This window comes from Sarcophilus harrisii, chromosome 2 (genome assembly GCF_902635505.1).
Source record: "Sarcophilus harrisii chromosome 2, mSarHar1.11, whole genome shotgun sequence".
Taxonomy (NCBI): Eukaryota; Metazoa; Chordata; class Mammalia; order Dasyuromorphia; family Dasyuridae; genus Sarcophilus; species Sarcophilus harrisii.
The window spans coordinates 522,262,101-522,281,052 of NC_045427.1; the positions used below are offsets into that span (position 1 = coordinate 522,262,101).

General features: G+C 32.6%; 1 protein-coding gene across 9 annotated transcripts in view; it reads left to right on the top strand.

Moving 5' to 3' along the window:
* The window catches only part of HERC1 (HECT and RLD domain containing E3 ubiquitin protein ligase family member 1), a 189,782-nt gene that overhangs the window by 40,642 nt on the left and 130,188 nt on the right, over positions 1–18,952 (top strand). For all 9 annotated transcript variants that reach the window (XM_023497786.2, XM_031955414.1, XM_031955415.1 and 6 more), the window contains exons 3-12: positions 4,008–4,103; positions 4,970–5,164; positions 7,445–7,756; positions 9,307–9,403; positions 10,393–10,536; positions 13,958–14,085; positions 16,276–16,420; positions 16,517–16,688; positions 18,251–18,385; positions 18,658–18,823. In XM_023497786.2, coding sequence (XP_023353554.1) covers positions 4,008–4,103; positions 4,970–5,164; positions 7,445–7,756; positions 9,307–9,403; positions 10,393–10,536; positions 13,958–14,085; positions 16,276–16,420; positions 16,517–16,688; positions 18,251–18,385; positions 18,658–18,823 — 1,590 coding nt within the window. The remainder of the gene's footprint in view (positions 1–4,007; positions 4,104–4,969; positions 5,165–7,444; positions 7,757–9,306; positions 9,404–10,392; positions 10,537–13,957; positions 14,086–16,275; positions 16,421–16,516; positions 16,689–18,250; positions 18,386–18,657; positions 18,824–18,952) is intronic.

An 18,952-nucleotide genomic window follows, 5' to 3' on the forward strand; every position in this document is an offset into this window, starting at 1 on the left:
AAAAAAAAGAATAGAGATTATAATTGTATTTTTGGGAAGTTGATAGGATGATCAAGTGAAATAGTATAGAGCGAGAAGAGACGAGGACACAGGAAAAGAGCACTGTAGAGTATAATGGAATACCCATGGTTAATGACTGTGACTTGGATGAAGATCTGGCAAAAGAGACTGGGGAGTGGTCAGTTGGGTAGAAAGAGAACCAGGAGAAGGTAATTTTATGAAAACTTGAGAATATTGAGAAGAGGGATTGACGGTTTCAGAAGCTACGAAGAGGTCATAAAAGAGTAGGATAGATAAAGAGATGAGAGAAAAGAAAAGAAAGAAAAGTAGAGATCAGTAGTATTATCAACAGTGGCTATCAGAATTAATGTGCTATTTAGAGACCCTGGGTGGCAGTTATTGACAACAGAGTCAAAAGAGTCAAGTATGGTGGGGGAGGGACGATAAAACATAATTAATCTAAATAGATATATGTCTTAGTATTGCAAATGTTGAACACATATGCATAAGAAACCACTTCTCTATACATAGCATCTATGTGAAGATATAGCTTTAAAAGAATATTAGTATGCTAATGTGATAGTAAACTTCTGACTAGTATTGGGTATTCAATTCAGTACTCTGTGATGGGAATCCACATTATAATTGTTATAATTATAATTATCATCTTAAGTGCTATATTCTCTATACTTGCATTTGTAACCCATATTATAGTATAGTAAATAAAAGCATTGAAGTAGAAAAAAAATCTCCATCCATAATGCATGCTAATAATATGTGTTACTTAATGCTCAACTATCGAGAAAACTGAATGGTTCTTTCTATCAGATGACATTTAAGGGTTATTGTTGTGCTTCATAATAAGGTACAAATGAGTTGGTCTGCATTGATGAAGTTTCCACACTTAATTTCCTAAATGGATAATAGATCTGAACAAAATAATACATTATTGTGTTTCATCTTTAATATATTTAAAGGAACAGTTTATCAGATTGACTTGGTATTGAAAATACAGTTTGGTAAAAATATTTGTATGTGGGTCATTATGTTAAAAGAATTTTAATTTCTTTGATGTCAGAATTTTCCACCAAGGCAGATCGGCAATTCACCTATAATTTTTAGTCTTAAAGAATTGTTTAGGGACTCTGAGAGGTTAAGTGGCTTGTTCACTATCACACTTACTTAGTTAGATTTTAGATTTAGATTTGAACCCAGTTTTTGCCTGACTCCAATTATTCTATCTACTATTGTTGATTTTCTTGTGCATAAGTAACTTTAAAACAATTTTTAAAAACTCCCACCCCTTTTCATAACAGGTTGATATGAAAATAAATTGAAATATATTCATTTTCTCTGTAGTGCATTAAAATGACTCATTGTCTTTAATATTTTATTATAAAACATTGCTTAAGAGTTACTTCTTCAGTATTTCAGAGTATCTTTGGTGTGTTGCTACTTTTTAGTAATTCAGACTATCTTTGTTTTGCTACTTCTACCATAGAAAAAGGTTAAAATATTTTCATGCCTTACTAATAAGTTTCATGCCTTAATTAGAAAATTCATTCCTTCAACTTAACCATGCCTCTCCAGAATTTTCCTATTTCTGTAGGGTACCACATTTTTAGTTTTGTAACTTCAGAGCTATCCTCAACTCGTTACTCTGCTTTACTCTGCCTATTCAATCACTTGGTCATTTATATTTCCACAATATATTTTTCATCTATTCCCTTCCTTCTCATTTGGTTATTGTGTCAGTCCAGGCCCTAATCAACTTTGCTTAGATTATTGCAGTAGCCACATACATAATTGTTCTTCCTGTCTCATGTGTTTCCTCTCTTCAATCCCTTATCCATATAACTGCCAACATAGTTTTCCTGAAAATACCATGTTATAACCCAAAAATGCTTTATGTCACATCAAGGGTCAAAGACTTTCCTATTTGAAATTTAAAATCCTTTCCAGGGCTTATTATACATAACTCCACTTAACCAAGTAAAGTGACCTTATTGCCATTCTTCACACACAGTGCACCTATACTTGTCTTTGCATGGGCTATCTGAATGTTCCCAGTGTCTTGGTTACATTCCCTACTGACCTCTGTCTTACTGTCCCTCATTATTCTTCCTCTTCCTCTTCCTCTTCTTCTCCTTCTTCCTTTTTCTTCCTCCTCCCTCCTCTCCCTCCTCCTCTCCCTCCTTCCTCTTTCTTCTCCTCCTCTCTCCTTCTCTTCTTCTTCTTCTTCCTCTTCCTCCTCCTCTTCTTCCTTTGCTGAGGCAGTTAGGGTTAAGTGACTTGCCCAGGGTCACACAGCTAGGAAGTGTTAAGTGTCTGAGACCAGATTTGAATTCAGGTCCTCCTGACTTCAGGACTGGTGTTCTATGCACTGTACCTCCTAGATATCCCATCTCCCTCATTTTCTTTAAGCTTAGCCTGTGTATCACTTTTCACAGGATGCCTTTACTCACTCTTCAGCTTATAGTGACTACCTTCACAAAATTTTTATTGTATATATGCTTCATTTGCTTAAATATGTATAGGTTGTCTTCCCTGAGAGATACATGTGCTATTTGAGTGCAAGGACTATTTTTTTTTTTTTCCGACTCTGAGCAGAGACTACTCTTGTTCCTAGAACAAATATTATGCTATTCAGCTTTGGTTATTTACCATGCCATGGACACTTCTCTTTCTACCCTTTTCCCTACTGAATTCCTATATGTTCTTTAAAACTTACCTCAAATGCCACCTTCCTCCATCAAACCTTCCATGATCTACTCTAGATTAATAACAAATCTCCCCTTGGAATCTTATACTTACAAATTATAGAAATACAGGAGATAGACAAACATGAGTCTAATAAATGTCCTCAATTTTGATTCTCCTGTTCTCACTCTCTAATGCATCACTTTCAATTACAGTTTTCTTTATATCTTAGTGACAAAACACTAAGCTGTATAAAAGCTTGAAATGTCTTGTATAAACTTTATAATGGTTCAAGTATCTACTCCAGCACTCCATACAGATGAGGTACATGTTCGTTGAATAAATTCATCCTGGCCTTTACTATATCAGCAATAAACTAGTCATTTTTTCTCTTGCTTCAGTTTCAAAGCAGCTGGAAAGTCATGGAGATGTTAACTTTTCATTCTTTCAACAAAAATGGCTTCAAGTACTTCTAGCAAAACTAAAAAATTATTTGATGGGTGATATAAAAAACTTCTTATTATGGTCATGCTCAAAAACTATCCTTTGATTGAGAAATATTAATCCAAGAAATGAACTGTTTCAATAATCTCTAAAACATCCTATTGGTCTTCAGGATTCTGAAGGCCAGGTTTTCTCCAGTTCTTTATTCTGTAAGTGGAACATTATCATTCAGAAAGCCTTACATACAGAAAAGTAACCTGAGATTTGGAAGTATGACTAGTAGAGAGTAATTATAGAAACATAAAACACTACCAAATTTAATCAGTTTGCCAATTCTGTGTTGTCCTAGGAATATAAATTCCTAGGCCTATACATAGGCTAAGCTTAAAGAAAATGAGGGATAGTAAGCCAGAGTCAGTAGGAATGTAATCAGGGTACTGGGAACAGCCCATGTAAAGACAAGTATAGATGCGCACTGCATGTGAACCTAGGAGTCAGAAAGTTTTTAGCTTGAAAACCAGCCATAGTGAGTAGAGTGCTCACTGGGATTGTGATAAGGTATAAGTTGTGATTCTTCCAGCAGATCTTTTCTTTTATATAAGAATTGGGGAAAGGAAGGCTAATTAAAATCAATATATAGAATGTTGCTTTACAACCAGATCTGTTGAAACAAATCATCTTTATATATTAATACCTGTAAATATTGGTCATGTATGACATCAGTCTCAATGTCCATGATGTTTTAATAAGCTCATAGGTTTGTTAACATTTCCTATAATAAATGAATTTCTTTTGTAAAATCAACCTATAATGAATGTGTCACTTTCTTTCTCATTCTATTTGCCAAAATGTTTTGATAATAGGGTTCGTCTGCTGATCGGAGTCAGTGGAGGGAACCAACTAGAACATCTGATGGTTTATGTTCACTCTATGAGGCAGCTCTGTGTTTGTTTGAAGAGGTATGTAAATAAAACCTGACTGAATCTTAAACTAAAGCTGGTTATATGTTTGAATTGCATTTCACTTAATTATTTTAGCTTCAGATATTATGTCTTAGATAGCACTCATAAAAATAACTCATTCTTAAACCTAGGCTGTTGGTGAGTAGATTATTCTGGCTTTCTAAAATTTTAGTTTTTTATTATTGCCCTGATCTCTTCTGTCAGTTCCTGCAGTAAAAATGAATAAAAAGAATCTTCCTTTTCCCCATCTTCTATTTTTTCTCATTAAAACTTTAAGTCTTTTGTTATGAGCATGGGAAAGTGGAGTCACTGATTATTAACACCTTATGCATTCAAGTAGAGCTTTAAGATTAGCCTGACTTTTACTGCTAAAAGATATCTGAAATATATATATATTTTTTCTTTTTCTTTTTTTTTTGGGAAAGTAGTTTTTTAAAGATTATGCCTTAAGTTTATTTTTTACACTATTTTTTTTTTTTTTTTACTATTGTGCTAGTTGCCCCCATTTTAATTTTTGAGGATAAAAGTCTTAAGCAAGGAAAATAAGGGGACTAGATTTTGAAATTTAATATAAAGACCATGCTAGAGCTAGAAGGAATGTAAAAGAAGACAGATAAGATAGGAGTTCTTGAATAATTTCTGCTATATTTATAACTATCTTTTAGTAATTTTTAATGTAAAATGATCCTTTTAAATATTATAGTTCAAATGTCATAAGGAAATCTAAGAGATTGTTTTGGAACATTTCAGTATTTGAGGGTATTGAGAAATGAAAAAAAACCCATTGTAATTTTAAAAAGTACTGGTTAAAGAGAGTCATACGAGAGTGTTAAATATTAATTCCATATTTTAAATTTTAACAGGTTTGCAGAATGGCTTCTGATTATTCAAGAACATGTGCTAGTCCAGATAGCATTCAAACTGGTGATGCACCCATTGTTTCTGAAACTTGTGAAGTCTATGTTTGGGGTAGTAACAGTAGTCATCAATTGGTAGAAGGCACACAAGAAAAAATACTACAACCAAAATTAGCACCAAGTTTTTCTGATGCACAGACAGTAAGTTCTTTGTGTACTTTGTAAAATTACAAAATATATGTGTATACCTTCAGGCTTTTTTAAAAGTAGCTTTGAAGCATGATTTTTAAAAGCATCTGCAAATCTTAGCTAGTTCTTTTTCATCTATATGTGTGTGTGTATAATTTATTTTTCCAGTTACATGTGAAACAATTTTGTTTTTTACAAATACCTATATATGTATTCAGTATATACAATCATATACTTATACAATATGCACACATATATACATATACATGTACATATATAAAAACATATATATATACATATGCACAACACACATGTCATATACTTATACATATGCACAACACACATGTCATATACTTATTAGAATGTAAGATCCTTGAAAGAGGGAACTAATTTTATTTTCTTTGTCTTCTCAATGTAAAACAATTTTTTTACATTTGTTTTTAAAATTTTGAGTTCTAGATTCTCTACCTTCCTACATTCCAACCCTACCTCCCATTGAGAAGGCACTTCTGAAGTTACGCAAAATATTTTCATAAAAATTATGTTGCAAAAGAAAACAGGTCTTCTCTCCTACCCCACTCCCACTCCCACCCCAGAAAACTTAAGAAAAATAAAATTAAAAAAAATATACTTCAAATCTATATTCAGACACAAATAGTCCTTTCTCTGAGTATGGATAGCATTTTTCTCATAAGTCCTTCTGAATAGTGTTGGATCATTGTATTGCTGAGAATAGCAAAGTCATTCACAGCTGATCATCCCACAGCATTGCTATTACTTTGTATAGAGTCCATTTTATTTTGCATGAGCTCATGGAGGACTTTTCAGGTTTTTCTGAGAGCATCCTGCTTATCATTTCTTATAGAATAGAAGTATTCCATCATAGTTGCATACCATAATTTATTCAGCCATTCCCCAAATAATGGGTATCCCCTCAATTTCCAATTCTTGTCCCCCAGAAAAGAGTTGCTGTAAATATTTTTGTACATATAAGTCTTTTCCTTTTTAAAAAAATTTTTTTAAATTTATGCCTAGTAGTGGCTATTGTTAGGTCAAAGGATATACAAGATTTTATAGCCATTTGGGCATAGTTCATATCTTTTGATTATCAATTGGGGAATGGCTTTTATTTTTTATAATTTTGACACAGTTCTTTATATGTTTGAGAAAAGAGGCTTTTATCAAAGAAACTTGCTTCAAAATTCTTCTCACACTTGCTTACTGTATTCCCTCTCCCCCATTTGTTCTATTCTCTCTTTCCTTTCACCCTGTCCCTTCTCAAAAGTATTTTGTTTCTGACCACTATCTTCTTTCACTCTTCCCATAACCGTTACGTCTTTATACTTATATTCAGTGTATATACACTGAATATAAGTATAATGTTATTTCCTTTTTTTTTTTTTCCTGAGGCAATTGGGGTTAAGTGACTTGCCCAGGGTCACATAGCTAGGAAGTGTTAAGTATCTGAGGCCTGATTTGAGCTCAGGTCCTCTTGACTTAAGGGCTGTTGCTCTATCCACTGCACCACCTCACTGCCCCTGTTATTTCCTTTTTGAGCCAATTCTGATGAGAATAGATTCACTCACTCCCCTTCTCCTTTCCCCTTTTCCCCTCCAATGTAAAAGCTTTTTCTTCCTTCTCTTATGGAAGATAATTCATGCCATTCTACCTTTCCCTGTCCCTTTATCTCAGTACATTCCTCTTTGATTTAATTTATTTTATTTAATCTTGATTAGGTTAATGCCTGGAAAAGGTGAAATACAGATCATTTTTGAATTTTAAAAGTTCAGTTCAAAATAAAAAACAAGTACTGGTAACTCATTTTTATTAACAGCATCAGTAACATTTTAATATATTGTATTTAGCTAAATATGGAAAAAAGATGTCAGGAACTCATTTTTATATATTGAATTTAGTCACAATATAGGAAGCCATAAATAACATAGCCTTAAATGATTTCCTTTAGATAGTCTTGCTAAATCCAACTTTAAAAATTTACAATTTTTAGAACAGTTCTTTTATTTCTGCTGGGTCAGGGTTTCATTGTGTACAAACTAATTTAAGGAATATAGACCAGTAATTTTTCTTAGGCAATGCCTGGGGCACTAAGAAATTGTAATTTGCTCTGATCACAGTTTGTGTCAAGAACAGGGCTTGAAAGTAGACCTTAATATCAAGGCCAAACTTCTTTATACTCTGTCATGTTGCCTCTCAAATTCAGTATTATGTTTATTATATTTGTAGTATAAGGAAAATGCTATTTTAAAAATTATCTCTTATTTGTTTTATTAGATTGAAGCTGGACAGTATTGCACTTTCGTAATTTCTACGGATGGTTCTGTTAGAGCCTGTGGTAAAGGTAGTTATGGCAGACTAGGACTTGGAGATTCCAACAATCAGTCTACTCTAAAAAAATTGACATTTGAGCCTCATCGCTCTATTAAAAAAGTGTCATCTTCTAAAGGATCAGATGGGCACACTTTAGCTTTTACAACTGAAGGTGAAGTCTTCAGCTGGGGAGATGGTGATTATGGAAAACTGGGACATGGAAATAGTTCAACACAGAAGTATCCAAAACTTATTCAGGGCCCTCTTCAGGGAAAGGTATGTAAAAATTTCTTTTGTTGTTATAAATTGACATATTTTTAAAGTTTATTTTAATTTTGATAATATTCTTTTTGAAAAGCTTTTTTCTTTGGTCTTTTTCACTTCCAGTTTTATATTTGATATAATCCAAGTATAATTCTCAATAAATAGCAGTTATCATTTGAATTTTAATACTGTCTTTTCTTCAAGGAATTGAAGACATTTTATCAGATTTGCTTGCTTTTTTTATTAAAAATATATCTTAACATTATGTGAGGTTTTTTGGTATGAGTTATTTTTTAGAGTTAAATTTTTAGTTTTACTTTTGAAATGTAATTAAAATGTCTCACTTATCATCTAATTGGGTTTGTATGCCTGATGAATTTTATGGAGTGTACAGAGTTGGTGAGGGATCACTCTCAAAACAACATATGTGTCAGTTCTTTGTATTTATGAATCAGTGGATCTCAGTAAATGAATTTCTTCTAAGAATTTTAGTATTATAAAAATGTGAATAAAATGGAACCTTTTTTCCACCTAAATTCTTCTTTCAGTTTTCTCTCTAGTTTTCCTTTTCAGGTTAGTAATGTCAAACATTAACATTTACAAAATTCTGTCATGCCTCATTCAGTGTCTTGAACATAATTTGGTGAATTGAATCACTAAATATTGGACTCTCGGAAGGAAAGATGTCATGTAATGATAGATTGATGAATTTTTTGTGTCATAATAATGTTCCCTAAAATGAGGGCAAGTTATATCATGCCAAAAGGGCATGGTGTATGTACTTTTTTTTTTTTTCTTTGAACAGCTAAGTCTTTTTGCCCATTTTAGAGATATCTTTGTTCCCAGGATTACAATGTGCTCCTAATGTTCTAATCTACTTAAAAAACTAAAGAGAATGAAAAAGCATTTTCAAGGTTTCTTGCCTCATTTAGTTATTTTCCTTTTTTTCATAGAAATATCCAGTTAACTTCTAATAGTTTTCTGGGAGTGTTTCCCATGGTTATAAAATGTAACCATTTTGTTCTTATTAGAACTAGAAGTACTGTGATCATGATATTTTCAAATTGTACTAGAGAAGTAATTTGAATTAAGTTCAAGGTACCTAGTCCCAGAAAAAGTGTCATTGGTATAATGAACCAGAGTCTGAATTTTCAAGTTCTAATTTTATTTCTAATATTTAACTTGTTATATAGTGTAAAGAAAAGCACTTAATTCCTCAGATTTTTTTTTCCCCAATATCAAACGGTAGGGATAATATTTTTGCATTATCTACCTCCTAGGGCTTTTGAGGGAAGTGTTTTTTCCTTTATCCAGATTTTTTTTTGTGGGCTATTGCTATGTAAATGGAAATAGTAGTTGTTATGGCTTTTATCACTAAGAAAAAGGTTGATTCCTTCGTGACACACTATTTTCTTAAGGCAAACACATTAATTTGTTTGTATAAGTTGGGAACTACCAGATCTTTGGGAAGAAAACTGTTTAAAACTTAACACTGGAAAACTGGATATGCCATATTTATGTATTACAATATTTATTAAATTTTTTTTTTCTGTTTAATACAGGTAGTTGTGTGTGTGTCCGCTGGATATAGACATAGTGCTGCTGTCAGTGAAGATGGTGAATTGTATACATGGGGTGAAGGGGATTTTGGAAGATTAGGTAATTCTGAAATTGAAATTGAAATATAGTTCTAAGATCCCTTTATCTTGGCTAGTTGAAATTCTTATGATGCTATATACTTGCTATATGATCTCATCCCAGTTGAAAATGAGCATTCCTAATTTTTCTAGAACATTTTATATTTACCTTGCTTTTAATACATCCTTGCTATTAATCCATCCTACTTACTGTCATAATTATTTACTTGTCATATACCCCCTGTTATTACATTATATGCTCTTTGACAGCAAGGATTCACAAAGTTGATTTTCTTTGTTTTTTTAAATATTTAAATGCTTATCACAGTATCTTAAAGTAGCTGCTAAACTTGCTTATTTGAATATCAGGCATTAAGGAAGTTTTATATCTCAAGTAATATTTAGTTTCAAGCTAAATATTTTCAAAAATTTTGGACATACACACACACACACACACACACATTATATGGGCTTATTTGACAGGTAGTTACACATACACATCTTTTAAGAAAGTTTTATATCTCAAATAATATTTATTTTCAAACTAAAATTTTGGACATATATATATATATACACACACATTATATGTGCTTATTCGACAGATAATTATGCATATACATTTTGCTTCTAATCTGAAGAATATTTGTATTGCTCTGAATTTTAATTTGGTTTGACATACATAATAGACTTTGAAAATTGCGAATGTAAAAAAAAAGAGAAAATTGAAAATATAGGATATTTGTTTAAACAGTTTTCAGATTATGTTCAAAACTGAAATAATAAATTGAAGACATTTAAGTAAAATGCAAATAACTATATCACTTATTGAGAAAAAGTATTTTTCAAAGAGAAAAGGACATAAATATAACGTACACATGATTTCTGCATTTTGTTGTATTGGATAGCTATTGTTTATATCTTTTGCTTTAAATTGTCATTTTTTTCTATGAAGTACTGGGGGAAAAAACAATGTGAATTTAACATACATTTCTTTTTCCATCCTCCCGTAAGGTCATGGTGACAGTAATAGCCGGAACATTCCAACATTAGTAAAGGACATTAGCAACGTTGGGGAGGTTTCCTGTGGTAGTTCACACACAATTGCTTTGTCCAAAGATGGAAGAACTGTCTGGTCTTTTGGAGGAGGAGACAATGGTATGTAGTAAGTTACTTCACCATATAATTGGGGTATTTTCTTGAGAGAGTAAACTTTTTAAAGCAATTCTTTATATTTTGTGTATCCATACTTTGTTTTGGAACTGTGAATTTAGATAGCTAAACTTAAAATATGAAGTATGGCTACCACAAAAATGAAAAATATCACGTTAGTCAGCAAACATTTATTAAGCACTTACTGTGTACCAGGCACAATGCTAAACATTAGGGATACAAAGAAAAAGAAGAACAGTTCCTATCCTCAAGTAGCTTAGTTTAATGGGAGTAGCTCACAGTTTACAACCTGTAAACCAGAGGTGGAGGTATGGGTGCAAAGCCAATTAGGCATTGAGGACAGCCTGCGTAAGGTACAGAGATAGATGATGCAGGCACATGCTTGCAGAGCTGCAAGCAGGCCAGAATAACTTGATTGTAGACTGAATGGACACGAGTAATTATAAGACTTAAAAAAAGGTTGACAGGGAGGGGAGCAGGTTACAAAGAGCTTTAAATACTAAAGAGAGGATTTCATATGTAATCTTAGAGATAAAAGGGAGCTTCTGCAGCTTATAGAGCAGGGGTTTGACATGATCAGACCTGTGCTTTAGGAAAATCACCTTGGCAGTTGAATGGAGGATATATTGATATATAAGAAGTGGCTTGAAGCCAAGAGACCAGGAAGATGTTGCAGAAGTGCAGGTGAGAGGGCCTAAACAAGGATGGTAGCTTTTTGTAACAGAAAGAATGGGATGGTGTGAAGGTGAAAAACAACTAATTGGGAAATGGGTCTGAGGCCTAAGTGCTTGGGAATGGGTCCCTGAAAGTCATAGGGATGTTGAGAAGAAGAAAAGGAGAGATAATGATTGGGTCTGGTTTGAAGTCATCCATTTTGAGACATCCAAAAAGCATGTGATGATCCTTTACCATGGCTCAGGAGAAAGACTAGTAGGCTTAGGGAATCATTTTAATTGGAATGATAATTGAACCCAAGAGAGCTGATGAGATCACCAAGTGATGAAGTAATGTAGAGTGAAACAAGGTGAGAGCTCAGGATAGAGTCTTGGGGGACAGTTATTGGGTATGAATAATGCGATCAGCAAAGGAGACAAAAAGGAGAGGCCATATAAGTAGGAGAACCAAGAGAGATCAGTGTCATGAAAGCCCTGAGAAGAGAGTTCTCGGGAGGAGAAGATATGAGATTGAGGATTGAGAATATTACTAGATCATTGGTAACCTGTGTGATGTAAAAGCTTTCTGTTGATGTTTTTGAAGGCTTGGAGCTACTATTTCCTGACTTAAAAGCAATAAAAAATCATTTTGGAAATAGAATGCTGTGCTCTATTATGTTATGTGAAAGTAATTAAAATACTTAAGATATTATATTTCTACTTAACATCCTAACATATGTAAAATTTAAAAGCATTCCTTGGAATCTTGGCTTTAGAAAGGTTTGTAGAATATAAAGTATCTGCATATGTACATAATGCATATACATATACACATATATACATATACATTTTGGCCAGTCCAAAAGTTCTATAACCTTTCTTGCTAAGAGGAGTCCAATGCTTTAATGGTAATTTTTCTATAGAGCTGGTTCATCAAATTTTCTGCAAGCAGGCTATGAAAAGATGATCCTTGACTGTGTTTACTAGTAACAAAATAAGGCATTTACTCCATAGGTCAGAATCTAAAGTTTATTACTTTTAAAACAGATGAAGAAGAACTATAGAAAGAAATCAAATTATATTTGTGAAATTTATAAAGTACCTACTGTGTTCCAAACCCTGTTCTAACCTCTGGGGATACAAAGACAAAAACCAAAACTGTCTGCCCTCATAGGATCATAAGATCTTTGATCTAGAGCTGGAAAAGCTGTCAGAAGCTGTTTAGTTCATACCTTTGATTTTATAGATGAGCAAGCTGAGGCCTACAGTTGTAAACTGACTTGCCCATAGTTATACAGATAATAAACATCAGAGGCTATGAGAACCTTACATTTTGTCTTAAGAAAACATGTATTTAGGAGATTCAATACAAAATATATTTGATAGAAAGTTAACTTCTGTGGGAAGAGAACAATAAGAATAGCCTTCCTGTGGAAAATTACACCGAAGATAAACCTTGGAGAAGACCAGAGATTCCATGAGATAAAGGTAGCAAGGGAGTGCATTGTAGGCTTAGAAAATGAAGATGACTTCTACAAAGGGCGATGGAATATCATTTCTTTTTTTTTTCTTTTTTTTTTTTAATTTTTTATTTATTTATTTATTTTTTATAGCCTTTTATTTACAGGTTATACATATGGGTAACTTTACAGCATTGACAATTGCCAAACCTCTTGTTCCAGTTTTTCCCCTCCTTTCCCTCACCCCCTCCCCCAGATGACAGGATGACCAGTAGATGTTAAATATATTAAAATATAAATTAGATACACAATAAGTATACATGACCAAACTGTTATTTTGCTGTACAAAAAGAATCAGAATCTGAAATAGTGTACATTCACATGCCTGTGAAGGAAATCCAAAATGCAGGTGGGCAAAAATATAGGGATTGGGAATTCAATGTAATGGTTTTCAGTCATCTCCCAGAATTCTTTCGCTGAGCGTAGCTGGTTCAATTCATTACTGCTCCATTGGAAATGATTTGGTTCATCTCATTGCTGAGGATGGCCAGGTCCATCAGAACTGGTCATCATATAGTATTGTTGTTGAAGTATATAATGATCTCCTGGTCCTGCTCATTTCACTCAGCATCAGTTCGTGTAAGTCTCTCCAGGTCTTTCTGAAATCGTCCTGTTGGTCATTTCTTACAGAACAATAATATTCATATACCACAATGTATTCAGCCATTCTCCAATTGATGGGCAAACCACTCAGTTTCCAGTTTTTAGCCACTACAAAGAAGGCTGCCACAAACATTCGTGCACATACAGGTTCCTTTCCCTTCTTTACTATCTCTTTGGGATATAAGCCCAGTAGTAACACTGCTGGATCAAAGGGTATGCACAGTTTGATAACTTTTTGAGCATAGTTCCAAATTGCTCTCCAAAATGGTTGGATGTATTCACAGTTCCACCAACGTATTAGTGTCCCTATTTTTCCACATTCCCTCCAACATGGAATGTCATTTCTAAGGAATGGCAAAATCCTACAGTAAGCATTTAAGTTCCTACAATGTTCCAGACACTGTTAAGTGCTGGAGACAGAAAAGCAAAAGAGACAATACTACTCTCTTAGAGCTCATACTCTGATGCAGGGGGAGACAACATGCAAACAGTTAGGTACAAATAAGTTATTGACAGGATAAATTGAAATTAAAAAAAAATAATAGTAGTGTTAATTACTAGAAGTAAGAAAACTAGGAAAACCAGCTCAGGTAATTTAGAAACTGATTTCTTTCAATTGTGTTTTCATAGGCAAACTTGGGCATGGTGATACAAATAGAGTGTATAAACCTAAAGTTATAGAAGCTTTACAAGGAATGTTTATTCGAAAAGTTTGTGCTGGGAGCCAGTCTTCACTTGCCTTGACATCAACAGGACAGGTAGGTTAAAAGAAATACATATTTACATGTCTGGAACAATAGTTTTAAAGGAAGAACATCATCTCAGAATTTAAGTTTCAGACTTTTAAAAATCAAAGTTGGAAGACAAATAAGAAAATGCCTTTTTTTCTTTTATGTAATGTGAAAAGGCAGGATCATATTAGGAAATCTGATCTATTGAAGACTTTTTCTTCAGCTGCATAGGTCACTTAAATAAAAGCCCATTGTAATAAATTCCAGGATACTTTTTAAAGTCTTTGTTCTAATTTTATTTAATGTTATTTTAAGTAAGTGGCTCAACAGCTGACAGGGGCAAATCTTTTGAATTCAGATAATTTTCTTGTGGTGTGTAATGGATTAAGGTTTTGGCATGGAGTCAGGAAGAACTGAGTTCAAAATCTCATGTGAGCTGGGTAGCAGCTAGTTGGCACAGTGACTAGAGCACGGGGCTTACATTCAGGAAGGCTCCTCTTCCTAGGGTTTAATCTGGCATTCTCAGACATTTATTATCTGTGTGATCCTTGACAAGCCACTTTCCCATTTTTCTCAGTTTGCAAACCACCACAGCATCTTTGGCAAGAAAACACCAAATGGGATCACAAAGTTGGACATAACTGAAATAATTAAACACCAAAAAAGCTGTTTGAGACTAACCAGCTCACTTAAACTCCTCCAGTCTCAGTTTCCTTATCTTTAAAATGGGGACAAGTAATAGTGCCTAATAAAATCAGACAGTGTTGTAAAGGACTTTGCAAACCTCAAAGTTTCTCTTAGCTATCATTATTATCATTGTTCAGAAATATTTGAAAGTCAAAAATGAGAAAAAAAATTGAATGGTCCTTTTTATGGTATATTTCTAAATGGTTATAATTATGTGAATATGGTATATTTCTAAATGGTTATAATTATGTGAATAAAATTGTCAGTGTCCTTTTTTAAGTATAATAAATCATTTAATACCTTCATCCAATTGAGCAAAAGTTTGCTGTCCACTGTGACAGAATATTTCACTAGGGGAAAAATTATCTAAGTTTCAGGTGATGTGGAGAATTTGAAACTCTGATTTCCACTCTTTTTTCCACTCTTTCTTTTTGAATTTGAATTTGCAATATTCAAAGAATTTTATTGGTTTCAAGTCTTTTTAATTTTGTTTTTTCATATTGCTTCTCTGAAGTTGCTTAGTGCTAAAGGATTTGAAAATTATTAACCCAGGTGGCTGAAGGAGCTGCCAAATTAAAATTTCTCCTCCTCTTTCTCCTCCTCATCCTTTTTCCTCTTCTCTCTTCCCTCCTCCTCTTCTTTCCTCCTTCCTCCTTCTTGTTCCTTCTTCCTTTTTTTTTTTTTTTTTAAAAAGAGAGATGGCTCTTGCTTCTTCATTGGTAGATTCTTGTGGAAACATACACAGTTCTACTTTTGGTGGTTGTGTGTGGATGGTTGTACTTTGTAAAATCTTTTCTGTAAGTCTTTGAAATAGATTAGATGGATTAGTGCAACTTTAATGAGTGAATTTACAAGAATGAAATCCATCTCAAATTGCTGTGTAAAATGAATGCTTTGATAGATATAGGCACTCCCCAGTACTACTGTTGGAAAATATAATTTTTATGTAATTGTTCATTTAAAAACTATTCTTTGAACTTTGAATTTCCTTATATAATGTTTATTCCAATACATAGTTTGAATATAATTTTCAATTCCAGACTAGGAATTTTGCTTTTCTGAAGGAAAATATGTATGATAATACCTGATATTTCCAGTGTTTAATTATAGGTTTTTTTTGTGTATGTGCTCTGGAAAGATTTAGCAGTGTTATGTTTCATTTAAAGCTAATTTCAGTATAGCAATAACTGATAGTTTTCAGAATTCAGACATCAGTCTAAATTTCTTGTATTAAAACAAACAGAATATTTTGAATTTGTTAGTTGCTGTTTGTAAGTATAGTCTTGCCACTGTACAAACTACTTGAAGTGATTATTTTGCTAGTGTGATATTAAATACCACTTTTGACCCAAATCTAATAAAAGAGAAAACCTAAACAAGAATGAGAAAACCCTTAAAATATTTTTGTAGACTTAATTCACTACTTTATGTTTCTATTGTATTATCACTTCATATATTCTAAGTAGTTTTAAAATTATATTTAAAAACTTTGCAACATAGAATTATTTGCTTTTTTAATTTGTGTTTTAGGTCTATGCATGGGGTTGTGGAGCTTGTCTAGGTTGTGGATCTTCAGAAGCCACAGCTTTGAGACCAAAACTTATTGAAGAACTGGCAGCTACAAGAATAGTTGATATTTCAATTGGAGACAGCCACTGTTTGGCTCTTTCTCATGGTAAAATAATTAATATATTTTGGTGTATTATGTTTATTATTTTTGAAATGTCATCTCATATGTATCTTTTTTCTTTTGTAATTTATTTTTCTTCAGATAATGAAGTTTATGCTTGGGGTAATAATTCTATGGGACAGTGTGGTCAAGGAAATTCCACAGGTCCTATTACAAAACCAAAGAAAGTTAGTGGTTTAGATGGAGTAGCAATTCAACAGATTTCAGCTGGAACATCACATAGCCTGGCATGGACCGCTCTCCCCAGGGACAGGTAATAAATGGTTCCAGTGTTTTGAAACACTGTGGATGTTTGTTAATTAACTATCAAATAAAATTACTAATAATTTGAAATACATTTCTTTATATATGAAATATTTTTTCAGCATTTCTAAAAATGTTTTCATTTATGTATAATTGGTTTGGAAATTAATTGTAGAGAGTAGTAGTTGGCTTGTATGTTTTACCCATATACATATATTTCAGAAACAAGAAAATCACGTTGTAGATTTTTTTTTTAATTTAACATTCACTTACGGATTTTCATTCTCAAAATACTGATAGAAAAAGTTAAATGTTAGCATGACATAGAAGAAGATAAAAATAAAGTGTATCTACATTTAAAAATATTTAAAACTTTTTGGTGCTTTTCCCCCAGTATTTTCCCTATCACATTTACTTTATCTGGTTTGTTGAAATAATAGTGGCCCAAATTTGTATTAAAATTTTCACTATATGAAGAATTTTAGTTTTTCTCCAAAGGGTAGTAGCCATTATGCCAGATCAGCCAATAAGTAAACTCAACTCTCTCAGAATAGATCATTATTAAAAACCTTGGTTGCCACAAGAACTGCCTTTTGAGAATACTCTTTTGTGTTTAGTGCAACCCAGTGTTAAGTACTTTTTTCACTATCATACATCAATCTTTTGACCATGATATATTTTATAAGGACATAAAGATATTAAAATGTAGTGCCAATTTATTTTACAGATTATGGTTTATAATGTAACTAATTATAATTTGAAAGCAAATGACACTTTTTTTAGGCATATGAAGGGATTTTTTGTATTTTATTTCTTGATGTAATAATAGATTTATTTTTCAAAAAGTATGCAGATTTAGTTTTCAACATTTACCCCCTTGCAAAACCTTGTGTTCCAAATTTTTCTCCCTCTCTCTCCATTTCCTCCTTTCCCTAGATTGCAAGTAAAACAATATAGGTTAAACATATGCAATTTTTCTAAACATATTTCTACATTTATCATGCTGCACAAGAAAAATCAGTTGATTGTAAATTTTTAAAAAATCATTTGTGAAATGTTGGATATATTTAAAATTGAGCATGGAAGTAGGTTGAATTTATGAACCATTTGTAGGAGAATGCTTTTGTGTTGTGTCACAGTATGACATCTTCATCTAAAGAGTTACAAGCTTTTTGCTAGTTCTTGAAAACCTTCACAGGAGAATCTGAAAGCAAGTCTTTTCCCAAGTTTCTGCCATCTTTACCAGTTAGAAAATTCATCCTGATATACAATTTAAATCTCAAAGAAACATAGAACTAGAAGTAATTTGAATAGATCATCTGACTGACTTAGTCTTGTGTTTTTAGGTGAATAGCTAGCTCTTCTTTTTTGGATATTCTCTAGATGACATTTCCATTATTTACTAATCTGTTTTAATGCTTTGTCATCCCATCAGAAGTTAAAAAAGACTTCTTTATAATTCTTCAGCTTTTACAAACCAAGATATTTCAACTTTTTTTGGTAATTGTTAGGCAGTCATGTTTTTGCTAATTTATATTAAAACTGATTTGAATGCTTTTCCTTATCTTCCAGGCAAGTTGTTGCATGGCACCGACCTTATTGTGTGGATCTTGAAGAGAGTACTTTCTCACATCTACGTTCCTTTCTTGAGAGATACTGTGATAAAATAAACAGTGAGATTCCCCCTCTTCCTTTTCCTTCATCAAGGTACTTCACATCAATTTTAGTTTTATATTATTTTTCTTAATTTTATTTTTCTAATTCTATGGAACATAAACCTTAAAAGTAAGTGAATCTTTGCTATAACTAATGATAAAGAAAATTTTTTTTCTTTAATTTTATAAGAATAACATTTAGAATTCATACTACTAATCAATCATACCTTTACCATAATTTTCCTAGAAGAAAAAAAACATTTAAAAATTAGTCAGAAGAAAGCATTTAATGTATCAAAATGATAGCAGTTTATTTACCTTTAGGGAACATCACAGTTTCCTCAAATTGTGCCTGAAGTTGCTGTCCAATCATCTTGCTCTTGCTCTGGCTGGAGGAGTAGCTACTAGTATTCTTGGGAGGCAAGCTGGACCACTTCGAAATTTGCTCTTTAGGCTAATGGACTCTTCTGTCCCAGATGAAATACAAGAGGTAAGGATAGCTGCTATAAGAATACATAAATTTATATCAAATTGCTCATCATCTCAGGGAGGAGTGTGGAAAGAAAAGGAGGGCAAGAATTTAGAACTCAAAATTAAAAAAAAAAAAAAGAATGTTAAA